Here is a 26,760-nt window from a genome sequence, read left to right on the forward strand (position 1 = left end):
TTTTACTTTTGACTGATACTTAGTCCTACTACTACTACTAACCCAACTTTGTTAATAACATCTCACATACAAGTTTAACATGTTGCACTAGTTTGAGTCTTTTCAGGATCGTATTTTTAATTACTTCACTTGGGTTGTAAAAAAAGGTTGAATAAAAGGTTTTGACTCATCACAAGTGATTGTTTCTGCTGCAAGAAGCTGAAGTTAAAATAAGACTAAAACATTCATTCTTGTAGGTAATCTAAACCTTTTTTATTCTCTTCTTTGTCTTTATCAGGAGACAGGACAGTGGACAGAGTCTGAAATTGGGTAGAAAGTGAGATAGGGGAATGACATCTGGGAAAGGAGCCACAGGTCGGATTCAAACCTGGGGCCGACTGTTTGGAGAACTACAGCCTCCTTACATGGGGAATGTGCACTGACCTATGCTATGCCACCAGTGCCCAAATAATCAAAGTCATATATAAAAAAACTTTATTTGTGTGAAGTAAAATGTTCTTTTCTCCTCTTTCTGCCAAAATCTGGTTGTTTGTTTTGGATTTACATCCAGACGTTAATCTAAAGCAGACAGGTGTGTGATGTATGCTAAGAGGCTCTTTTGGCAGGGAATTTTCAAAGTTACTTCAATTGACAAAGACAACAAAGTTTAAAGAACTAAAGCTGCTTTATCATTTCCTCCCATTAAAAAGATTTTAAAAAATGTGTTGCATGTTAAAACTATGTGATTCAAAATACAGTCTAAAATGTTATCCATGTCCATGTGTGGTTTATTGTTTGTGTACCTCATTGATGAGCATGCGTGAGGCCATGGTGAGGCGAGTCCTGGGGGAGAAATGATCGGTGATCATGATCCTCATGCCGGCCTCGGAGAAAGTCAGCTGGTGGGGGTACGCAGAGAGCAGCTCGTCCACCATCAGCACCGACGGCTTACAGTGGAAGTTAGCTGGAGAGAAAGGCAAGGCAAGTTTATTTCTATAGCACGTTTCAACAACAAGGCAATTCAAAGTGCTTCACACAAGAAATCAAAAGCATCATGACAGAGGAAAGAAAAGAAACATTCAAATAGAACATTTAAAAATCACTGAAATTATTCAATCTGAAAATATGTACATCTGAAAATATGCACAAATCTCCCCCACAGGGGATCAATAAAGTTTATCTTTAGCTTTATCTTTATGTTCAAATAAAAATAATTCAAATGAAATTAATTGAAATAAATAAAGTAAAAATATAAAAAGAGTTAAAAGTTACAGAGCAGAGTTAAAGTTTAAAATCTTATTAAAATTGTTTAATGAAAGGCAGCTGTAAACAGGTGTGAAAGAAATAATAATAAAGTTCCTCTGACTGCAGTGCTAAACTGACATCACAATTAGTCATTGTCATTAGTCGTCAGTTTTTTTTGCAGTCAAAAATCACGTGGAAACATTTTCTTATAACTGCCAAACATTTTCATGACTTAATACTAAAAGGGACTCTGCAGTTAAAGTTGCAACTTGTGCCTGTGAGTGGGTGCGTTGCTTTAATGGTTTGACAGTATAGTTCCCTTCAGCAGCTACATTTAGCCTATAGAGATGAGGTGTATTATGGTTCAATTGAACGCTTGCAGAGAATGGCAACCTCTGACTGACAAGTCATAAATTTCATTTTAAATCTACAATCATTTTTAATTCCTATGTTGATGCAAATGAATATAGACTTTGACAATTTCGCTGAATTAAATAAAGAATGATTTTACAATCAATAGCCGGTTAGAGTTCATCCTATAAACAACATTTTCATACAGTAAAATAATTTCCATGGCATATATGAGGTCTGAAAAATGTGACCTAACCCCTAACCCTTGTAGATCCCTTCTGAAAGGCGACAGAGGGAGATTTGGAACAGAGCTGTAGAGTTTTGTATTTTAGGGCAGAAATTGACTTATTCTGCAGCTGGTCGTTATAAATCCTGTTAGTGTTTCTTCATGGAAGCCACGATGTAAAAGCTCATTGCAGAGCATGTAAGCAGAGGGCTTTTTCAAATAAAGGAAGCTCTTCCACCAACAAGGAGCTGAAGTGAAGTAGAAGGAAACCCTTATGCTTCAGCCCCTCCATATACTGTAGGAGGTCAGTGATCTCAGAGAAGGACGTCAAAGAGAATTCAGTGGACTCCTTCACACAGGCAGAATCCAAAGAAAGTACTGAAGCACAATAATCACTTGTGATACATTTATCACAGTGCAAAGGTTGACTAACTTTAAGAGGCTAAAGTCATTTTTGTGTGGCCTTCTTCTCAGACAGCAGGACCAACATCAAAATAACTTTTGGATGAAATCTTCCTTTTACTGTCTTCTACTTAAACTAGATAAAAGTAGATTGAGCCACTGCTCTATTCATGTGAAATTCTGTTTGCAGGGATGAGCAGCCCAAACCTACAGAGTCCTTCTTAGAGGTCAAAGTCTGTGTTTAAAAAAAAAGAAGCAGACTTTTGTTACCTTTCTTGAGCAGGACTGCAGTAGCATCACACGTCACATTGTCCTCCAGGTCTGTGCTTCCTGTCAGCCCGTTGGCTAGATTCATAGAGTTCTTCTTTCGACGGTCAAAGTAGCGGTGTGCCCTGCCGTTAAACCTGCCGAGGACAAAACAAACAAAAAGGAGGACAAAAAGTCTTTGAACTAAATGTGAATGATAAGGTACCTTAAGTGAATGACAATGTACAGAAGAATGTTTACATCTAATGAGGAGGATCATAGACAGAGATTTAATTTTAAAAATCCATTTGTACACACTACATTAAAACAAATGTGTATCTCAGTAAATGGAGTTAAATTATGGAATTCTCTCGATAATCATTTGAAATGCTGCTCAACTGTCATTCAATTTAAAAGAAAGTATAAAGAAAAGGTTCTGGGAAATTATGATCTAACTGATTGTATTTGATTGTTTCTATATTGTTGATGTATTTTTTGTTTTGTGAAAGAAAGAGAAAACAACAGGTTAGCCATCTTATTCTGTTAAACAGTATCTTATGTTATTAGGAAAGGGGGCATGTATTATAAGTTTTCTTCTTCCTGCTCCTGTTTGCTCATGAACAGTGTTTCAGTATTATGAGAAAATATTTTTTGTTGTGTATTATTGTGTTGAAACCATACACTGAAATGAGCAAATAAATCAAATAAGAAATGAAATGAGCAGTTTCTGATGGGGACTTACTTCATGATGAGGATGTAGATTGCATACATTAAAATCAGGACAAGAGACTCCCACCTGCACACAAACACAAGGTCAGTATTCTGCATGTAGTTGTTCAGTGTTTTAAGAAATGCATATACTGTACATGATTTAAAAGCTGCAACAGAAAATGCAGTACGCACCAGACCACCTTCTCATCGTAGATAAACTAAAAAGAGAAGACAAAGAGGACACAAAGGGATATTAGATGCAGAAAGTTTGAAAGTTACATTAATTCTGAAATTCACCATCTCCTCCACTAGAGGGCATGACTGATCCAGAGCACAGACAGCCAGAAAAAAAAGGTCAAAACATGACCTTTAGTTGATTTCACTGAATATTGAGACAGCAAGGACGAAGAAAACAGACTTTTTCAATATCTAAAAAAAGACTTGTGAGGTTTTCTATCAAGGATCTGTAACATTGTCATGATGGCATTGGAGTGATTCAGAGTTATCTGTTGATGTGGGCATGATGTAGAAGAACATGTTGCCTGGCCCCATAGCATGTTAGGTTTAACTGGCTGCTAACCTGGAGTGTCTCACACAAACACATGCCTCATCTCTCCCCCAATCCTTCATACTGACTCCAAACAGTATTCGGTACAAATTGTAGTATTCTCTATATAGCAATCTGTTTTTGATGCGAGTACACAACAACTCAGCATACTTCAAGGACTTTTCAATGTCATTGCAGATCATAGAGCGAAAGGACGTGTTTTTCCCCCCACACGCTCAAAGGAAAATCCAGTTCTCTCTGCGAATCACATCTGAAAAAACAGGCTTATATATAGCTTCTATTTAACAATCAATTCAGTGTGATATTGTACCACGATTATCATGTTATTTGTATTTTTTTGGTAGCTTAAACATACATACTTTTTTTACTAAACTTTTTAGCAACGTAGGCCATAGAAAAACATCAACTTTAATACAATCTCATGGAATAACACAATTAATTATCTATTACAATCAAATTGACATAAATACTTCAAAGCAGTGTGCAGCATAAATATGTTAGAAAGTGAACGTATAGTTCTCTGCTACCACTGCAGCGTTTTCTCTTTGCATTAGATTGTGGGATAACAGTGTCCACTAAGAAAAATTTGAATTATGTGTTTTTTTTGCTTGCTTTTGTTGTCCATATTTTCCCCCTTCTAGTATAAATACAGATCTGTAGAACATTTGATGGACTTGTAACACATCCTCATTCTCTCATGATGCTCCACGCGTATTACAAGTTTAAGAAACCAAAATACAGGCTCTGCTAAGAAGAAGATTGCTGTGATTTAAAAAAAAAAAAAAAAAAAAAGCTGTTAAAAAAACAAGAAACAGGGTAACAAGGTGGATGTACACTATTGACTTTCTTCCTTCTTAGCCGATAATGCTGAGGCAGAAAGTGTAAATTGGGTATTGATATAAAAGCTACACTTTCAAACTGGACTTACAGTGTATGCCTTATAGTGAGTGTACCTGCATACATCTGCAGTGGAGACACTTGAGCAACATGAACAGTGTGTTTTGCATGTGAGTCTGTAATCTCTTACCGCAATGAGGGCTATGATAGAAAACGTGTAATAAATGGAATCTCGGAGTAGAGCCCAGTGAGAGAGCTTCACTGCCTGCAAGGGGGAAGAAAAAAAAGAAGAAAAAAGCGTGATAAGCACACTCACTTAAGGATGCATGCAGCTTCAATTCATACACTCTTATAGTAACACTTGTCCCTCCTGGAGTTTTTATGCAGCACTGTGCTGCAGAGACGCCTCTGACATCATTACCATACTGATATAAACACAGGATTTCTCCAGTTGACCTCCTGAATCACAGTCACTGAAAAGGTACCATCCTACGTAGAAGGAAAAAAAAAAAAAAAAAAGGTGCCGGTGTGTTTATATCAACTTTTTTTGTAATCAGATACAATGCAGGAGGAGCCCACAATGCAGTGACTAACTAATGCAACACTCTCCCACACAGCAGCATCACACTGCATATACACACGAGTGGAGGGTCAGAGGTCACATCTTTGAAAAGTGCCACTCCCTGATGAGAAAACGTTTGCTGCTGCGAGGGCAGATGGCAAAGTAAGAGCGAAAAACAAAGCGTTTGCAATGTTTGCTTGTGCTCTGTTTCCCTGAACAAAAAGTTCTTTGTAGATAGGTTCTCCTTTGAAACATCAGCCAAAGCTAACAAACTGTAGTGAGATGCAACTGCCAGAATTGAAGATGATTTTTTTTGGTGCACCCCCATCCCTCCAAGCCCCGGTGCACACCGCCCTGCCCCTTCTCCTTCATTATCTCACTATGATTACGTAACGTACAATCTGGGATTGCATCACTGCTTTTGGAGTCCGGTGCATATATATTTTTCAGAGCGGAGAAGCTTATCCTTGTATTCTGCTCATTTCAAAGTCCCTGGCTGATGTCGGATAGCATCAGAGAGAGAGGCTGCACTGTATTATGTTATCTCCCAAATCTCAAGCAAAACAAAGCAGGGAAGATGCAAAGCAGAAATGAGATACAAACTATCTTTTAGGTTGAGGCTGATGTGGGGATGTGGTGCCCGTGGAGCTGGTTAAACAGAGTGAGCACAGGAGAGAATATGAAAGGAAGCACCGCACAAACATAAGCACAGCAAAACAGGAAAGTTTCCTGCTTAGGCTTTACTTTTCTTTGGATCTTTTCTTCAATATTCAGGGATGTGTCTCATCTTGTCGAGGCTTTTTCTCATACCAAACAAGAAAGTCACACCAAAGATTTGATAAATCTGACAGGATTGACACAAGGGAAAGATATATATCATGGAGGCTTCAGGTACATTTTAAAGAACAAACACTAGAAATAGCCTAATGTACATCCATAAAAAAGTGGGGTTCTCTGAGTTAACACATGGTTCTGACCTCATTTTGAAATTCATTTTTGGTGCAGTCAGACTCGTGGACTCTTGCATGCATTAATCAACAGCATGCTTGTATTTCCTTCTCTCTCGTGAATAAAATTATGCATGAATACATGAGTACTAGGGCTGGGCAATCAAAACCATTTCAAGAGGGTGTTGAGATGAAATTTACATCCGAGTGAACTCCTGTCACCCTACAAACATATTGAAATTGTAAACAAAAAACTGGTTAATGTGAGTCATGTAATAATCAGCGACAGCTTGGCTAGCAGCCCCCTCATCAGACATCCTGTGCCCGTCGAAAAAGGCCTTGAAGAAACAGATTTTTCACCTTTTTTTTGTTTTTGTATGTTTTTATTTCTGCCTCTGTTTGTTTTGGAGAGGTGCTGAACATTAGAGATGAGTTATCCTTTATTAAAATGGCTTTTAATGTTAAACATGGACAAAAACGTAACTCCCTTAAAATAAGCAGGGCTTATGTTGGTGGCAGCTGGGCATGAAGCCCACCTGGACATGTTATGTTGAGAGATATTCCTTTTTAAAATGCTTTTCCCTGATTAAAGTAGCTAAACTTAAAAAAAAAAATCATACTTCACACTTCACAAAGAAAATGTGTGATAGTATAAACTGCTTTTTTGTAAGCAAAACAAATAAACTGTCCGTCACTTTAAGGGATCTGTCAATGTCAGGAAACTCATTTAACATTAATATAAACATAAATATGAATCAATATAGGAAATATTCCTGATCATATTTGGCCCTTATTACCAATTCCTTACAAGCACTTTAAGAAACTGTCTGTTTATTTGGCTGAACATTTAAGGTGACATTCATCTATTAGTTGTGAATCTGTGAAAATGCCGACTCATACCTGGCCAGCAAAGAAGCCACAAACACCGATGATGCAGAGGATGTTGAAGACAGCTGAACCCACGATGGTCCCCACGCCCACATCTCCCTTAGTGATAAACACCCCTGTGGAGAGAACAAGCAAACACACACACACACACACACACACACACACACACACACACACACACACACACACACACACACACACACACACACACACACACACACACACACACACACACACACACACACACACACACACACACACACACACACACACATCATTACAAATCCTTAGAGAGCACGTATTAGGTGTTGTTGTAAACTACTTGTTATTTCCAGTTGTGGTATTTGACAAACATATCGTACATAACAGTCAAAACATTTGTAAAAAAGCTTTGCTATATTGTCATGGATTTATTTCTCTGACTCCGAACTAACAATAAGCACAGAGAAGAAGAAGATTCTTTGTGCCATTCTTTGAGGCTGATAAAAACCCAAAGACACTTTGATATTTGGTAACAAATCAGCAGAGATTTGAATCTCTTAAGCCCGGTCTGTATGTATAATTAGATTTCTATATAAAGAACAAAGTCATGTAATGTAACAGGCCAGCCTTTGAAGTGATTTGTACTCATATGGTTGTTTGTGACGGACGTACCACACCAAGAGTTGCTTTGATCAAAGTGAAAATACATGCCCTCACTCCTCATCAGCAGTTCTGTGGAGCTCATTACATAACAAGACTTTTATGTGATTCTGTAAATTGAAACCATGTTTGTTTACTAAGTGTGTCTTGAGATTTAAATATTTTTCTTGAGCATCCATTAAGGGGGGGGGGAGGATACCAGTATTTTTAAACTTGATGGCTTGCAAATGACTGGTATTTGATGGCTTTAAAAGATTGCTCCGAAACCGACTATGGTCATGCCAGATCTTAGACATGACAGGTATACATTGTTATTCCTGGATTCAAACAGCATTACGAAAAGCATCCAAACAGAGACGGACCCTCTGTTAAAGAGAAAGATGCTTTTTTTGAATAAAACTAGAAGCAGCTGTTACCTCCCTCCACTGACAAATACACGAGTTGTTATTCTTCTGCTGCCGTGATTGGTAATTTTTCTCTAGAACTGTGTTTCACAAATACTGGTTTGAAAATCAACTAGCAGCAATAAATAAAAACACAAACAAGGTAACTGAATGAGGCAGCTACAGAGATGTAACTCGTGTGTTTGGTGAGGTTAAATTACTGCTTTTGTCAGTGGAGTTTGGTGGTGTTGAATTTTTCTTCAAATGTCAAAACTGTTATAAACGTAATGATCATAAAGGCCCCAAAGTATATAAAGAACAACAACAGTTTGCAAATACTTGTATTGCCCTTTAATACAAAGACATGAAGGGTACCTAAACAATGCAGCTTGAGTGTAGCAGGATATGTTAGAGAACAACAAAAGAGGCTGATACATGGAGGGGAGGTTTCGGTTAATACCTATGATAGATGTGAAGAGCTCAGGGGCCGAGCTACCAGCAGCCATGAAAGTGGCCCCCGCTACGTCCTCACTGAGATTGAGACGCTGTCGGAGAGATGGCAAAGACAAAAAAGGGTTAAAATTCGAAAAGACAAGGTTCATATTTTAAGAAATACCATTTAACATCAAAATAATCCAGAGTGATTAAAAAATGTATTCAGTAAATGTTGAGTCAATCTGCACCTTTAAGAAAAAGCTAAAGACCCAGCTCTTTCCTGAATACCTACTAACTTAATGATGATGGTCTCCATATTATTGATGATGATGATGGTTGTGACGATGGTTTTTGTTTGATAACGTCGACTTATAAGATGGTTTCTTATAAGAACTGCCCTCAATGTTGTGCTTTGCCTCTGGTCACTTCCTGTCAGCACCTGTGTGTCCAATCGGACTCAAAGCTGATCGTTTGCTCTTACTGACATTGTTCCCTTTTTTCTAGATCCTTGCTTGTGTTGTTCTTACTCTCTGATGTACGTCGCTTTGGATAAAAGCGTCTGCAAAGTGAATTGTAGAATTGTCTCAATTGTGGCCCTGAGCGGACAGATCTACTAAAGCTCTCATATGTAATACTTAATCTGGTGTTTACTACAGTACAAGAATACTTCTTTAGATACTGCAGTTAGAGATCCAATACAGTAATATAAGAATGATAGTGAGCTTATCATTGATCACATTTGAGTATCAAGTTACGTGAAGAAAGCTTGTGAGAAAAAAAATCTCTTAGCAGGAATCCAAATTGAGCTGATTTTTTTTTCATATATTAGGCCTACATTAATTTATGTGTACAATTACAGTCACTGTCTTTAAAACAAATAATACAACCAAAACACGTCATTGCTGTATTTTAACGGTGTGATAAAAGACAGAGGAGTAATTATCCCATTTGTAGTTTCTGAGTCGTAAACTCTTGATCCATCATCACCACAAAACTTTTTCATTGTGGAGTTTTGCAACACTGTTTGTTCCAGAGCGTGGTCTAAGTTGGAAAGTGTGACCGTGTGATTCAAATGTTCTGGATTTGTCCCTTGCAACTTAAAATATTCAAGCTTGCACTTAGATTTGTTCTGCTTGTGCTTTAATTGTAAGCTCGGATGAATTGTACATTTATAAATAAATGGATGAGCGTGTGAGAAACAATATATGAGCACAGACGTACAATTGAAGCATGAGCTGAACAAATGTAATTATAAGCAGGGGCTCTTAGTAAAAAATGGGAATGCTCGAGAAAAATCTGTCCTTCAAGTCGATAAGCCATCCTCTTAAACTGCATTAAGATGAAGGTAAAATAACTTGAATTTTTCTTGACTTGTTCCTTTTTTGTCATTTAATTTCGTATAATAAGGAAAATTTCAAACAAATATTTGTGACCTCACATTCCTACCTCACACAGCTTCTCCAATGAAGGGACAAAGTAGTCATCACAGACGAGAGCCAGGGCACAGAACATGTAAATGGTCTGTGGAGAGAAGGAGAGAGAGAGAGATGAATAATATGAACATGTTTTATACACATGATATAGGATTAGTAATTCACCCAACAACACTCACAAAGTTCAGACAGCTGTGATGTATTCTTCCACATCTCATTTTAGCAGTACCATGTGACGGCGTACACCACTGTCTACGTCTTTTCATACCATTTAATCTTCATTTTGAACAAATCTCTGTCTGTGTCTTGAATGGTACGGTGGAGAACAACTCTCCGCTCGAACTACTACATTAAATTTAGATTTAATTACCATGAAAAATGAAGGAACAGGTTTAGTAATTGAAGGCTAAAGATACAGAGGTCTGATCCGATGCAAATGCGGTGCAGCACATTAACAGAAAAGACATCAAATATTCATGAATAACATGACTGTGGGACCACACTGCTTGCATTTTAAACTAGGAGATTAAGTTTTCATTTTTTAAACTTACTGGTACTATAAAGCCCAGAAGGGGAGTGTTGTGTGTTTTTGTTTATTTCCCTAATGAGATAAACTGGAAAGCAACATGAACCACGGCCCAAGTAAAAGAACAGTATTTGACACATTTAATGTAATGTGGTTTATATTTGTTCATTAAATTCTTTACAGCAATATTTGCACTGTAACTGCTGTATAAATGTTTTGAACCAAACAAGATAATATTCTACCTTAAGTCATATTGATTTCTTGCTTATGTTTGAAACTTTCAGTGAAGACTTATTTTCACTTCTATGACTTGTTTTTAAATCTGACATGCCTCTTAAAACCTTAAATATTATGAACAAGGGGTTTGATGGTTCTTTTAAAAATTCTTATAGCTCAGCTTTGCTGCATGGACTTGGGATTCCTCATGTTTAGCCTCTACAGATATAATTAGTGCAAAGCACCAATAGAGTCACAGTAGCCACAACTAGGGAAATAAACCAGGTTAGATTATATCTGCATTTCCTCTAAGTATCCTTCAACATCATACATTTAAGTTTGTAACTTAAATAATTTATTATCTATTAAATATACTATTTTGAATAATCAAATACTGCTACGGACAAAATACATTTTATTTGGATGCAGTTTTAATATACAGTACACTCGAAAGGACAACCAGTCCAATAATATCAATCTGCAAATAGAAGGCTCGTCTATAACATACATACAGCTGTGTTTTTTTTAAAGTTTAGCTCTCAGAGAGAGTGAGAGAGAGAGGCAGAGCAGGTTTAATAATAATAATAAATTAGATTATAGAGCGCTTTTCTAAATACTCAAAGACGCTTTGACAGGAAACAACAAAAAACAAAGCAAGAACTAAGAGAACAATACAACATAGACATGGTGTCGAGGGAAGAGGATGAGAGTTAGTGGTTGTAGGCGGTGATGAAAAGGTGAGTTTTTAGGGATTTCTTGCAGGAAGTGAGTGTGGGGGAGTCTCTGATGTTTTTAGGGAGAGAGTTCCAAAGGGTGGGAGCTGCAATGGAGGGTTATGTTTAAGAGGGACAAACAGTGGAAGGTAAAATAGGCAAACTATATTGATGTCAACAATATTGTCTTACCCTATATCTTGTTTAAAAATATATCAAAAACAAAAAAAAGCCCTAATTCTTGCAACAAAAAGTTATATTAATTCCAATGACAATGGTTCTGGAAACAAATAACAACAAAACCACAATAAACCTTCCTCCCAAATGTCTCCTCAATAGTCTTTCTAGGGCAGGAGTTATACTGACTGTTAATAATAATAAGTCCTCTATGCACACTTCAGTTAGTCATGGAGAGGAGCGCTGGTGGCGCAGTGGTTAGTGCGCGCGCCCCATGTATGGAGGCTATAGTCCTCAAAAGTGGGCGGCCCAGGTTCAAATCTGGCATATGGCTCCTTTCCCACATGTCATTCCCCACTCTCTCTCCCTGAGTTCCAGCTCTATCCACTGTCCTATCTCTCCATTAAAGGCCCAAAAAGCCCAAATAATAAATCTTGAAAAAAAAAGTTAGTCATGGAGTGCCACAAGGTTCTGTGCTTGGACATATTCTCTTCACATTATATATGCCTCCTCTGAGTAATAACTTAACTAATAACTGATTGGTGACAACACCTAATAAATACTATTTATGTTTTCTTTTCCTGTTTTGTTACTGCATAAACACCCGCTGTTTGCCACCTCTTCTTGGCATCCAATATTGCACGAAGAGCACAGAGAAAAAAAAGGAAGATGGGATGAGAGACGGATCACGATGAGCAAGAGAAGAAATGTCAGGTTGACAGGTAGTCACGACAAAACTGTCTGGGAATGTGTGAACAAAGGAAAGCATGAATATTCTTTCAAAGACCTGTTTTCACCCAGAATGACACGGAGAGTGAATATTGCTTATCCCTTTTTGTTCCCAGAAGTGAGTCACACATTACTCTGCATTAGGAGTTCTCCTATTTTCTATTTCTGAAAGCAGGAGAGAGTGAGCTGAACTTACAAACGTCTGCGTGAAAGGTAAGACTGAGCCCACACATATGCAGTGTATGTGCATGTATGACAAAACGACCGTGTTATATCTCACATGTAACGCCTTAATGTCCAACGTGTTCTGATTATAGGTTTCAATGCTTTACCATGGCTCACTACCCTTTGGCATTCCATATGCACAAAGTAGCATCAGTAATTCATACGGTACTCTCTTGCGTAATGAAATTGTTTTTCCTAATTCTTACTTTGTGATAAAGTCTCATCTTAAGGCTAGGTAACTTTAAAAACCGAGTAGACTATAGTATGGGTACTCTATGCAGGTGGGTAGGTATACAGACAGGTAAGCAATCACTCCAATCCTGATAAAATAATCACCCCAGAGCTATGGCTAAGGTGTTATTGTGAACTGCACCATAGTTCAATTGTCACTCAAAGCTGTCATCACAGCTTTGCAGCCACATCGATTCTGTATCATCTGCATCGATGTGTATTTGCAAGGAGCACATGACAATATCATGCAAAAGCGATTTTTTTTAGCAAAGTCCTACCACACACACATGCACAAACAGGATGCTATTGGACATGCACTAATGGAGAGAAGTCAGAGTGAGTGGGGGGGCTGCCCACAGGGACTGCTCCAAGCAGGTGGGGGTCCGGTACATGGTTGACGGGCACCTCGGCTGTGCTCAGGAAGGGAAGTGCTGCTCTCAAGCTACCAGAAAAATTTCCAGATTTGGTCTGCACCGGGACTTGACCCTCCGGTTCCCAACCCGAGTCCCATACTGACTGAGCTACTGCCGCTCTAACACTCTTTTATCAACACTATAGCGATTGAGCTATAACGACTCTTGCATTTGCAGAAGACCATGTGATACTTTGGTATCATCAATATGGTTGTGTCATTATTCAAGCAGACTCCGTTAAGAAGGGAGTGGTTGATTTGCAAGTTGGACTTTTGGCCTTCTCTGGTCTCTGAGTTGTGCGGGAAGAGTTGTAATACCTGAACAAACAGACGATGACACTCATGAAGAATAAGACATCAATTATTTTTTCACATTAGTCAAAACCTTCAGTCAGTTTGTATATCTGTCAGAGTGAGGTCTGTAAAATGCACAAGCAGTTACCACTTGTTACAGTAGGGGCCGCCAGAGAGAAAAAAAGTCCAATCATAAAGATGCAAACTTAACCATAATCAACTACCCTGTTGCCCAGTGCCAGACAAAACAGACAACTGCATGCAGAGCAGAAGGGTCTTTTTTGTGAAAGTAAAAATAAGGCACTGCTTTGTCCGCAGAGGTCGCCAAAATAAGACTGTACCAAAGTTGGTTCAAAGTCGGCTCTACAGATGAATTAATCTTAATTTTATAAATAGGTGGAAAGTGGAAGATAGAGAGGAAAGTCAGGAGAGGAGGGATGACATGCAGCAAATGCTTAACTGTACTATCAATGTAACCCAGACTGCTGCAAAAATGATTCAGCCTTAAATGGGTGCACCTGAGTCTGTTTCTCTAAGATATGTTTATCAGCTGTTTCTGAGGTTGTGAGTGAACTTCATCTAAAAATATAAGAAATTCTCATTTTAATTGAATGTTACCTTTAGCAGTTTTATTCCATGTTTAAGAGCACTTTACTGCAGCCTGGCATACGGCTTTTTATCCTGAGCATGATAACAGACCCATACCGCTCCCATTTATCTTGTTCCCTGGCTAACACCTGATTTATTTTTGAAAACCTGTTTGAAGACATTTCAGAGACTACACTGCATGTCACAGTTCAAATAGTTGCAGTAACAGCAAACAGGCTTTCACCTCGGGCATCTATTCTAAATGTTCCAAAAGTGGGAAAATAGAAACAGCATTTCAGCTAGTCAGCATGTATTTGTCCTGATGTCCTTCCTGATATTCACATTAAGCTTATCTTTTTCCACAATGTCAAGTTTAGTAACACCTGCTATGAAAAAAAAGGGACATGTAATATTATTTTAAAGGTTAGACATCACAAGGAAATAGCTTCTGATGATATAGTCTATTTTTGCTTCTTTTTTTTTTAATGCACAAGCATCTTAGAAAAGGTTACTTTCACTTGCCCTTCTGCAGCAGGAAAAGGCTAACTCAGAGGGTGGGTGCACTGTAAGTAGTGACACTGGCGGTAATGTCAAACATGTTGGGTAGTTCTTAGTGCTCTATTTATGATCAGCAAAGTTCCCCGGAGACGATGCTATGCTGGCATGAACCACCATTACAGTTGTTCCCCCCAGAGACTACCAGCAACTGAACAACACAACACAGGTCATCATGTACCGATGACTGTGCACTCTGCCTGCACACAGGAGTGACAGCAGAGAGGCTAAAATCATAGCCTTTACCCCACATATTGACCCCTGCTAGGCCACACTTATGGCATATGGCAATCATGATGAGAAATGATACACTCATCTTTCATTTATTTAAAAAAAAAGCTGAAAAAGGTACACACAGATTGCTTAGGGTTCAAATGAGTGGTCAAACATTAATTCATTCATTCATACCAAACATTTTTAGTAACTGTGTTTCCTTTGACACAAAAAATATATATATATGGGCCATTCTACCGAATTGGTTCAAAGTCAGGTTGGAAATATTTTGAAAAGTTTTATTCCCAATTTTTTTTCCCTATATATATATTGTTCCATAGCTGAAGTAAAAGAACAGTTAAATTTGATATTGTATTTTTAGACTGTTTTGGAATGTATTTCCTCTCCTCAAATTTGTCACGACCGAAACATAGTATTAAACTATGATAAAAACAATATTATGTTAACCTGTTAGTATTATGTTTACTTCCCTTATGTAAAGATTATTTTTACAATTTTTTATTGAAGGTTTTCACAATAAAATCAATAAAAATGATTTTTTTAACATATTTCATTTTGATTTTTAAAATTCTTCAAAATCTATTTGCAATCTTTCATTCTAAAATGTCCAACGCTGATCAGATTGATTCTAGAGTTAATTATTTATGAGATGGAACATACAGTTAACCAATCAGTATTATAACATTTTAGTTAATAGCTCAATATATATATATATATATATATATATATATACACCTTTAGCACTTTAATAGTCTATGTCCATCCCATTCTCTCTCTATTCCATTCCTATTTATCTGCCACCACTTATTATGTTTACCTGGGTTGCTTGTTACCTGCTTCAGAGGTCTTGCAGTTATTATTCTCCTCCTGTGTTGCTACTTTTCTTTTTGGCATAACATGAGCAACATATAAATAGTTAAGATTAACATTAAAGGGGATAAACCATGTGGTCAAGAGACAAAACTTTCCTTCCTGAAGAAGGAAAACTGCCAGATTGGCTTCCTTCAGGAGACCCATGTTTCAGATCTCAAACACATGAAACTATGTAGAAGCTGGGTGGGTCAGGTGTTTCACTCCTCTTATAACAGCAGTAACCATGGGGTGGCAATTCTTATACACAGCAGTCTTGCATTCAAGGTGGACAATGAGATTAACGATAAGGAAAAAATTAAGATTCTACAAATGCCAACCAATGCTGGTCGTCTTGGCCTACTCACTATACTTTTTTATATATTTTTAATTGTTTTATATACTTTATTTTACTGGGCTTGCCATGCTCGGATAATATGGGGTTGGATTCGCTCATACAGTGCATCTTGATTCAACCTTCTGCATCGATTCCTGGGCCTTCCTCCTTTTACTACCTGTTACATGACACTTGTCCAATAAGCTTGTTTAATGTCCAACATAAAGGGTAAAATGGAACTTAATAATGAGTACATAGAAGACGTCTGGCAATTGTATCAAAACTGTATTTCCTTGCAATAGACTGAGGGAAACTCAATATAAAATTTGTCATAAACGTACTTGGCAATTAAAAAACGGATTCTGATTCTAATTGTACAACCTGCTGGAAATATCCACAGAAGCTTTTTGAAATTAAGGCAATAACTGATATAATACCTCGGGATCTTCAGCTCAAACAGAAAGGCAAAACATGGGAGCCTATGCTAAGCTTCGGGCTAAGATGCTTAAAATTCATAGATACAAAGTTATGCTGCGACCACGGATTTGACACCATTGGGCAACAATTTCTGGATCAGGTTTAAAAGACCAAAAAAAAAAACTTGTATTAATTTACATAATTTATTTTTTTATGATTTTCTGTAATACCTCAAAAATGAGTTAAAAACCTTTGGGGAAATAAGTAAATGGTAACATGTGTTCAGACTATCTTTGGATGATCCTTCAAGTAATTGGTCTGACAGTTAATGAGACAGATAGTGTTGCTATGTGATGTTTTTTTTTGGTTGAAACGTCTGCATTTTTAATGTTGCAACTGATGTGACGTACAAGGGAAACTTCACAGATATTAAACATCAAAGTCTGTTAAAAGCTGTTGGGGAGTTCTACGGCTCATTTTTAAAAAGTTATTTTTGCATTAAGTGGCTCCAGAGGGAGAAGTGTGGAGCGTGTGTTCAGCACAGCGAGCGTTTGTTGGGCCCATAGACTACACCTAGAATCAGCACCTTGTGTTTCTGATGTTACAGTTTATACCAACCTATGTTTTAACCAGATAGTAAAAGTGTAACTTTGTCAACACAGATGACTGGGGATAAATGTGATTATTTCAGGACCAATTTTTTTACATGTTAACATTAACACAAATAAAAAAATGCATAAGTAGCCTACATGAAACACAAGCATGGAATTGTAAATATGTCTTCATTTTGACACGTACAAACAGGTATGGGTCGTTTACAGCGAGAGAAACTGCCCCATACACATTCAAGAAGGGACGAGAATAAATCAGATTAAAACCTCCAGGTGTTGCTGAGATGTTGTATTCTTCAGAATTGGAACACAGTTGAGGTCACTGTGACCTTGACCTTTGACCATCAAATTCTAGAGAATACATACCTTGGTGCTAAATGAATATTTATGCCAAATTTGAAGATTTCCCCCTTCAGGAATTCCTGATCTTTCAAGTTTAAAGAGTGGGGATATGAAAAGAAAATATTCAAAGTTGTATTGTCCTTAATGTAAAAGGTCACTTTAGCCCTTACGCAGAATCTCAGAGGAATGTAGAAATCTGTAGGAGAAGGTAACTTACACACAGGACATGCAGGGCCACAGCTCCTTCTGTTCTCTCCTTGTGTGTGAACAGGTCTGTCGGGAACTCGTGCAGAGCTGCAGGGAGACAGAAACATACAGGTCAGAGCAGTTAATAAACAGCACAAGAGTGTGTGAATATGTATGTGATGGGTTTGGGACAGGAACATATTTCAAAAGCCCAGCAGGAAGGTGAACCTTTTCGAGCACAGACAACCATTAAACCCATGTGTTTCTGACAAAAATGGGCCAAAAGAGAAACGCTGCTCAAGTGTGTGTGAAGTGGCAACTGTGCCCTAGCCAAGGACTGTGTATGAGCAGGCCTCCTTCCTGGGAGAGCGACAAGAAGAAGAAAAAAAGGGAAATGGAAAAAAGGAGCACTAGGAGGACAAAGCGAGGGCGAAGAGGAGAGAGTCCATTTTATAAATAGCGCGAGGGATATTTAGGGTAAGGCAAGAGGGATGGAGAGCAAAAGGAGAGAGGAAAGGTGGTTGGAGTTTTAGCTGTACTTTTCAAACTCATCTTCTTTGCATGGGGAATATCAGGACAATGGAGCGACAGAAAGCACACTGTTTGTGTGCAGAAGACGGAGATAGAGGAGTGGAAAGTTGGCAGAGGGAGAGAGAGAGTGAAAAGAAGAGGGAGCTTTAAATGGTGCCCTGAGTTATTTTACCCTCGCTCCATGGTTCTTGACTTCCTCCCCTCTCTCTCTCTCTCTCGGCCCCCACGGTTTCCCCCTTCACTGCTGAGACCCCGCGACAGGCCTCTGGGGCTACCGGAGTGGTTTTAGGAACCTTTGCCTCACACCTCTCAAGGATCAAATCACCCCTGTCATCGTTTCCTCACACACTAATCAGGAGCACATTCGCAGGTCACCGCTAACATCTGTTACATATTTAAGCACCTACTCCTTTTTTCCTGGGAAAGGCCAACTAGGCACCATGTAGAGATCTTGGATAATGGCTGCTAGCATGCAAAAAACTTTTTTTTTTTGCCAAAACAGAAATATAATTAGTTAATTTACCTTTGCAGTAAACACAGAGGACCTTGGGGGAGATCCTGGTGAAGTAGAAACTAACAAACTAACAGGAGCCTTTAGTATGCTAAGGGTAATTCAGGTATGGGCACTAGCAGGTATTCTCATTTTGGGGGTGTGAATTAGCTGATAGCTTCAATTTCTTTTTTTTGGATATGCTCCAGTAGTTTGCTTTGTCCAGGAGCTTTGAGACCAGCTGTAAATCTCTGCAAGGTGATTTTAAATCTTGGGGATGCAGACGATCAATTACTTTCCAATAAAAAACTCTGAATATGATAGGCTCAGATCCTAAACATGAAAAAGTTTCCCGATTTTCAGCTGAAGAACTTTTTGTTAAAGCAAAGAGCCTTTAGTTCAAACCATCTCTCTCTATTTAAAGTCCCCCCGATTCAATCGACAAAACTCGCTTTTACATTGCAAGAAACAAGAATTGCTGTTTTACTGCTCGCCTCTATCAGATAATCTGTTTTATTTTGTGACTTTAGTGTTTAAAACCAGGTCGTTTGGATACAAAATATTTGTGATTCAAGCTGTAACACAAAAAAACATGTATTGATTGATGCCTCAAAAGACACAAGACTGTTCTGCTTTAGTGAGATGACCGTATTTTAAATGGAGTCTGATTTAGAAACGGAGCAATTCAACAGCTTTTTTTTAAGACTCATCACGTGATTGTGATGCGAGGATTTCTGAGCTTGTAATGCAAGTAAACAATTTCTGTGCAAATGGAAAATAATGTGTTATCTTATCTTGTCAAAAAAATAAACAAAAGAACCAAACTTAAGGCTCTAAAATGGGAGTCTAAACCTGTGGGTGTCATCTTGGTGGCTTCGACCATTTGTTTTTATCCAGTGCACGTATGGGCTTTGCCGATAAAGTTTAATATTAACATGTTGGACCAACTTCCAAAATGAAAATGATCAACTCTCCAACTTTCTTTAGGCTGCATAAGACTGACTTTTGGAATCTTCCAGTCAGTCTTACCCTAATGCTAGATTTGTTTTAAGGTGACTTTAAAAGAATGAACTTAGAGTGAAAGTTAAACTCTGATAATCTTGTCGGTGACAGAGAGCATGCTCATGATATGAGATTTAAGAATCAGGAACATCAAGGTTACATGGTCTGCATCTCACAGAGCATAATGCACTTTGTTTAAGAGGCAGGTGGGTGAAAGAATGAATGAATAAACTGAGTGAGCCTGGAGTAGTTTATCATCCACCTACATTTAGTCTCAAGAATAAAAAACCTCCACAAAATGTTCCAGAGACAAAAACCAGAGCACAATAGTTTACTACTTTCCCACTGCTTTATCCCTCTCTCCAAACTTTTTTCTTCTCTGTTGACCTATTTGCATCCACAGCATCTCGCTGCGGTCCCCCCTCTGCACTGCTTAACTGCTCAAACTTTTTAAGCATAACACAATACAGAGCAGCCCGTAAAAGCCACAGAGGGTACAAAGCAGCACAGCAGACGGCCATCTCACAGCGGCAGCTGGATGTGTTTAATATTTACTGTTACAAGCCAGTGTTAGCTTGCTTTAACTCCACCCAACCAAAATGCCAGGCTGGTGTGTAAAGGGAAAGAACAAGCAGCTCTCATGTGAGGGAAGAGGTTCAGTGTCGCTGAGAAAAGGATAATACAGATGACAAAAAATACAATAAGCAGAATGCTGGATTTGATGTGAAGTATTCAAAGACCTGCAGCTAAAACTCATCCTGCTAATTACAGTTCTAATAAAGATGAAGCCCAGTTTCCTTTGAGAAGTAGCTGGTACAGTGCAGACTTGATATAAAACTGCAACCCCACAACCATCCACTGAACCTTTTTTGTAAATGGTGTCTTTACAGTGGCTGCTGGTGCTTTATTCTGCAGGGTGGACACAACTTCTTACAGATGGACCAGGATGTATATCTTAGTTCATTAGGTTGATGTTAACACATGATGGAGGAAAAAAAACATTAAACGGCTATAGGGATAGCATCGCAATAATTAAAACTTAGGAAACGATCTGTTTCACTTAATAAAAAAATAATAAATAAACAACAATGTGTGCACCTGGTTTACAGGCATGTGGAGAAAAATGTAAAATAAAGCTGACTCGTGCTAGTCAGGTCTGCAGCTCTGATCCAGTGACACTGCATGACCCGGTCTTTATGTCTCAGTTCATGGGACATGCCCCTCTGCTGCCTACTCTTTGCTGGTGGTGTGTTTCTGAGCGTTCCTGTGCCCGTTGAAGAACCTTGTATTCAAGCGGAGCAAATGCTCATTTTCAACTCATACTGTAATGCGAGTCATTGGAGGCCCAGAGCGCTGGATTCTAACACCCAAGAACGACGGCTCCGTTAGTACTGGTAGATATATTTAGGTTACTTTAGACACTTTGAATGTTTTAAATCTACATTTTTAGAGCGGATAATATATTTGACTAAATAGCTACATAATATTTACCTTGCCCTTTTAAAAATGTACATGTACTGTATGTATAGCCTTTTATTGAAAAATAATTAAAGAAATCTTCAGGTTAGGGTTAGGGTCATTGAAGGTGTGTCATTCTCCTTCACATTCTTTGATATGTCACACTGCCACATACATTTGAAACAGATAGACTACTCTTACTACTTGGGAACAATGCAACTGTCTGTAGACAAGACCCCATTCATTTAATAGCGTATATTCATTCACAGCTGAGCAATAGGCATGGCAGACCACCTGTCATATTTCTTCACCTGTGCGGTGTTAGCTTACAAACACATTATGAAATGGAATAAACATTAAAATGACAAATTTGTAACAGGTCTAATTAGTTGGCTTTGCTACCTAAAATAAACTGACTATATATTCAGTAGTTTTCCATTTTGCAGTAGCAGTAGCACACGGTTAAGTTTGGCGTCCAGGCACCTGACCTTATTACTCACTGCAGATTTGTTTTACATGCAGACGTTTGAGGAGTGATGAGATCAAATCTTAAACGTAATTCTACTGCCTATAGCCTGAACCTGCAAGTGGATGTTGGAGCAGTGGTGGAGCTGAAGGAATGAGCACAGTACTGGTGCAAGGCAGCGATGGCAAACAACAACAGAGCAGAAGGACACCTGCAGCTTAAACAGAAGCCAAAGAATGACGCATGTTGAGTGTGTTACAGTGCAGCTTCAGCTCACTGCCTGAAGCTGACTTGCGGGCACGACTCTCTTTTATTCAAAAAAAGAAAACATACAAAGGGTCATTCACTGTGTAGTAGTTCAACACTTGCCTGGAAGCCGGACCTGAATGTATTCAGAATGAAGGCTTACATCAGCAGCCCCCTTATATGAAACAGAGCTACACTGGAGGACCTATTAGCCTGAGACATACAGTATTTATAGCCAAGGCCACAATTTGGAAGATTCCCATTTAACAGCTGGTGACGAGATAGGGACCAACTTAAGGAGATAACTTTTACTTTGTTAGCAAGCTCCAAGTCTGATATAACCTTCACACATTAACTCAGTGATATACACAGTATCCAGCTGCACTGGCCTGATTTGTGTTGAGCATTTCAGACAAAATGACAAATTAGACCAGGGGACAAACCCTCTTCATGGAGTTTTTCTTCTGGTGACAAAAGATGGCAGTGGTCACATCTATACCATCTTTTCTTTGGACTGAACTTATGTTGGACATTTGCATACATGAAGTAATTGTAAAGAACTCAAAAAGATTCAAATCTACATTTTCAATGGGGGACATTAAGGGATAACATGCTTAAGCATCAGTTACTGTAAATCATATTTTTTCAAATTGAGCAAAACACTGTGTTCAACTATTTGGTTTTGAAGGGGAAAGTATGCAGTCTATCCTATGACCAGCAGGGGGCAACACCCCTGACTGCAAAAGATGCTGTGTATGGAGGTCAACCAATTATTTGACTCTCATTCTAACTTCATCCAGATTGTCTTAATCATCTATTTCTGTATGTTTATGATCTCAATGGCTAGTTTCAAGTCTTCTTCTATACAGAATGGTGTAAGAGTAAAACAGGCAGGATATGCGTTAGGAATGGGTCACAGGTCACTATTATTACAATCTTTCAAAAATATTAGGCATAATAATATTTATCCCTCTTGTGATCACATTTTGGTCCTCGAAAAAAAAAAAACAAGATGCTGGTGTCTAAAATGCCAAACCTGAGCCTTCATGACGGTCGTCCACCAATAAATGGTTGGAGTCATGGCAGCTAAGTGAACTTCTTAAAGACTTTCATTTCCTCACAGGTGCTATAACTTCAAGTAGAAGGGAAATTCTTGTGCTTCAGCCCCTCCACAGATGGAGGTCAGTGCTCTCGGAGAAGGAACTAAGACGTCAAAATGAATTCAAAGGACTCCTTCACACGGGCAGAATCCAAAGAAAGTACTGGAGCACGATAATCACATGCGGCAAATTTATTAAGATGCAAAGGATGCTAAAGTTTTCGACGCACTTCTTCTTCATCAGAGACAATCTCAAATCGTAAATGATTCAAATAAAAGGGAGACTGGACAAAGAATAACAGGAAGAACAGGAGTTTCAGTCGAGTTTTGATCTCAATTGGCTGTCTAACTTACAAATAACAGAATACATCTACACACAGCTTCAGCGCATGTCCGTTCAGTCTGCACACCGCAAATAAGGCAAATTAACTTCAAAAACACTCCTCAGAATTAAGCATTCCTACAGCTTAATCTATAAGTACATTGAGACTTTTTCGATAACTTGTGATTGCAAATTGTATATTTTGAATTGCAAGAGTGGTCATTTCACCATCAAGTTTTCAAGGTATGATTATATAAAACAATCCAAGGTTGCTTTCGTCAATGCTTATTTCGGGCCACAAATGATGCATAAAGCCAACACTGACGCTCAGTACTCTGAATTTCTTACACCTACTAACCCATTCATTAAAACAAGGCCATATGATCGCATTCAAATGATTACACAGCCAAAAGATCAAGAGTCTTCTTTCATCAATACCTTTAGCAGTTCCTTACTTACGCATCAGCTGGATTTCTGCGGTGAGTCACTTATTCAAACACATTTTACCACAAGACAACCAAGCAAAGGGAAAGGAGGCTTTCATGTCCAACAAAAGACACACACTGCTAGGAGACACCTTACGTCAACAGAAACCATCAAGGACAAAGTATTCTGGGCATATTTTCAGTCAGCACTCAAAAAAATTCAAGATTGAGAACTCACAGAGCAGACAAGAACTCTGCTGCATCTGTTGGAACAGACGTTTACACATATGTTAGTGAAAAGGAAAAATATCTGAAACTTATCATGTACTGTAAGTATCCACTCACACCAGCCCCCTTTGATCTGTTTCATCAATACCAGCACTCATGCTTATAAAGTGTGCTCGACTGTTTTGGTCTGAACACAAAACCCCATAGCAACAGAGAAAGGGTCTCCTTGAGAGAGAGTGAGAGAGAGTGAGAGAGAGAGAGAGAGAGAGATAGAGAGAGTGTTTAAGTAGCAGCAGGGGGAGGTGGGCAAAAAAAATAATAGAGTGTCGGTCTTCAGCGGAGGGGAGTCACTCCTCGGTTGCCGCCTCTGCTCCGCCGAGGTGTATTTGCCATTAGTGCTGACGTTTAGTGTATTACATGCAGAGTGCGGGCAGAGATGCAGTGCATTATGCATGATGTTTAAGGAGCAGAAAAAGAAACAATGATTACATGTGCCCTGTGGTATGATGGCAACAGTGATGTGTGTTGGACTGTTAGGAGGAGGAAACCTGTTAGAGATGTTACTTTACCTTTAGCATTTCAATAGTCTGTTTGACCTAGCCATTTTGGATTTCCCTCAGCACGACTCTTATCACTCTGTTAGCCTGCTTGATCTTTGTATTTTTATGTGAATAAAGACTTTGTTGAACCTGTAGTCGTGTGCTTGGGGATTCTTTGCTGTGTGAGCGGGTTAGGTCTGATGAAGATCCGAGCAGAAACGCACAGATGATGAGCAGCTACATAAAAAAATCTGAATCTATAGCTCCTTTTAGCATGTTTATGCTGAGTCATCATAATATAACATCTTATTTCTTTGTTTAATGTTTTCGCTTTCACTCACTTTTTGCATATGTCACTTGACCACTGATGCTCTCTCTCTCTCTCTCTCTCTCTCTCTCTCTCTCTCTCTCGCTCGCTCATGGCAGCTTTAGGTGAAGCCAGCCTACTAGCCGAACATTATGATAAAATGAACTAAAGGCAAATAGACTTTTTTTTTAGGGGTGGGGAAAATAAATATATCATAAAAACAAATATCACTATATGGGTCTCTACTGATTTTATTTTATACAGCACAGCTCTACTGGACAGTGATGTGGACTGAAAGGCTGCAATGGGTAACTTTAGTTGTCAAGGGCTTGCTTGACAATGAAAGAAAGAAAGAAAGAAAGAAAGAAAGAAAGAAAGAGAGAAAACAGAAAGAAGGAAAGAAAGAGAGAAGGAAAGAAAGAAGGAAAGAAAGAAAGAGAGAAGGAAAGAAAGAAAGACAGACAGAAAGAAAGAAAGACAGAAAGAAAGAAAGAGAGAAGGAAAGAAAGAAAGACAGAAAGAAAGACAGAAAGAAAGAAAGAAAGATAGATAGAAAGAAAGAAAGAATGAAAGAAGTGATGTAATTATTGGCGAGTTAATTAGTGCAGTTGTAAGTGAGGTCACTGGGATGAACCCTCCACAGCTGCAGAGGGTGCTTTGACCCCAAATAGCCTATGGCTGGCTGTAGCACACACACACACACACACACACACACACACACACACACACACACACACACACACACACACACACACACACACACACACACACACACACACACACACACACACACACACACCCCCCAACATGAACGCGCAGATGGAGCGAGACACACACAAAACATGCCAAAGGGGCAGCGGGATTTTCATGGTTTCCCTTTCTGCAATCATCTCGGTCACCTGTTCTTCTTCTTGGCTATGAACAATCAAGCAGCAGTCAATGTATCAATCAGTAATCAGGCTTCAGCGTGCCGGGGGGACACATTCTGCCTCGGTCTGCTTCACTCTCCTGACTGCCCGCGTGCTTGCCCACGCCTGCATCATCCCATGCCAGTCTAATTTAGCTTGCAATTTGGAGGGAGCCCCAGCGAGCATGCTGAGGGGTCTCTGAGTCGATCCGAGCATGACTTCTGTTTGGCTTGTTTTTTCCTCGTGCCGGAGCTCTGCGGCTCCTTTGCATCTCCTTTACGCTCCACTGAACCTTTCAGATGCACAAGCGTGTCACGCTAGCTGCTGTTGTTGTTGCATTTCATCCAAATCTCTCTGGCCTCTTATTACATCCTCCACTCTTTCTGGCTTCCTTCTGCATTATTTGTTCCGTCAGTGTATTGTTGCCAGACTGCGTGGACGCTCTTAATAAACTCACTGACTCGTTCTATTCTTCTCAGTAAAAAGAGAGAAAGGTTTGTGTCATATTGGCTTCACTTAAAAACCACTGTGTCATAATATAAAGTGACTGGATTTCAGATACAGGACTGGATCAAGTTTTTAAAATGGGGCATTCAGAAAAAACAAAAAAAAGCATTTTCAAATCAGATTAGATCACTTAATCCTGTTTGGCTTTTGATCTGGATCACATTTTGTGAGCCGGGTAAGGATACCTTTGTTTGTAAACATCCAGATTATCTTAATCCCAGCAGAAGGGGTTGATACGGGTAGACACAAAATAAATATAACTTCTATATTTGTCCAGTCAAACAATAGAAACATATCATGTAGTTTCTACTGTATCCATTTGTTTAAACGTTGCACTAGTTGTTTTTTTTTATACAAATAAATTCTTAAAATAGAACGAGAAGACATCACATTTGAGGCTTTTTGATATGGCCCATAAAATTATACCCAAATAAAAGATAATATCAGAAAAAAAACATTTATATTATTCAAACAAAACAGTCAAATATTGCCAGTCCTTAAAAGCAGGTTCAAGGTCTTCATGACTCTACCTGAACCCCCTTGACCAAGGCCCAACCAAGACCATTGACCCACACAGTACCTTAATTTATCAGATCACTTAGATCTGGCCCAGGTACCCTCCACTACAAAAGGTCCCAGCTTTTCTTTTTTTTTTTTAAATATATTAATTTTTGGCCCATATTCAGAGGCTCTTATCCTCCAAGTGAAATGTAGATGGTAAATGGACTTGAGCTT

At 38.7% G+C, this 26,760-nt stretch overlaps 1 protein-coding gene across 1 annotated transcript in view; it reads right to left on the reverse strand.

The window, feature by feature from the left end:
* The window catches only part of LOC109987848 (sodium/potassium/calcium exchanger 3), a 61,719-nt gene that overhangs the window by 8,010 nt on the left and 26,949 nt on the right, over positions 1 to 26,760 (reverse strand). The window contains exons 3-11 of the mRNA XM_020639099.3: positions 17,529 to 17,605; positions 9,869 to 9,943; positions 8,448 to 8,532; positions 6,975 to 7,078; positions 4,756 to 4,830; positions 3,353 to 3,378; positions 3,192 to 3,245; positions 2,474 to 2,607; positions 783 to 943 (exon numbers count right to left, since the gene is read on the reverse strand). Coding sequence (XP_020494755.1) covers positions 783 to 943; positions 2,474 to 2,607; positions 3,192 to 3,245; positions 3,353 to 3,378; positions 4,756 to 4,830; positions 6,975 to 7,078; positions 8,448 to 8,532; positions 9,869 to 9,943; positions 17,529 to 17,605 — 791 coding nt within the window. The remainder of the gene's footprint in view (positions 1 to 782; positions 944 to 2,473; positions 2,608 to 3,191; positions 3,246 to 3,352; positions 3,379 to 4,755; positions 4,831 to 6,974; positions 7,079 to 8,447; positions 8,533 to 9,868; positions 9,944 to 17,528; positions 17,606 to 26,760) is intronic.

This window comes from Labrus bergylta, chromosome 1 (genome assembly GCF_963930695.1).
Source record: "Labrus bergylta chromosome 1, fLabBer1.1, whole genome shotgun sequence".
NCBI lineage: Eukaryota > Metazoa > Chordata > Actinopteri > Labriformes > Labridae > Labrus > Labrus bergylta.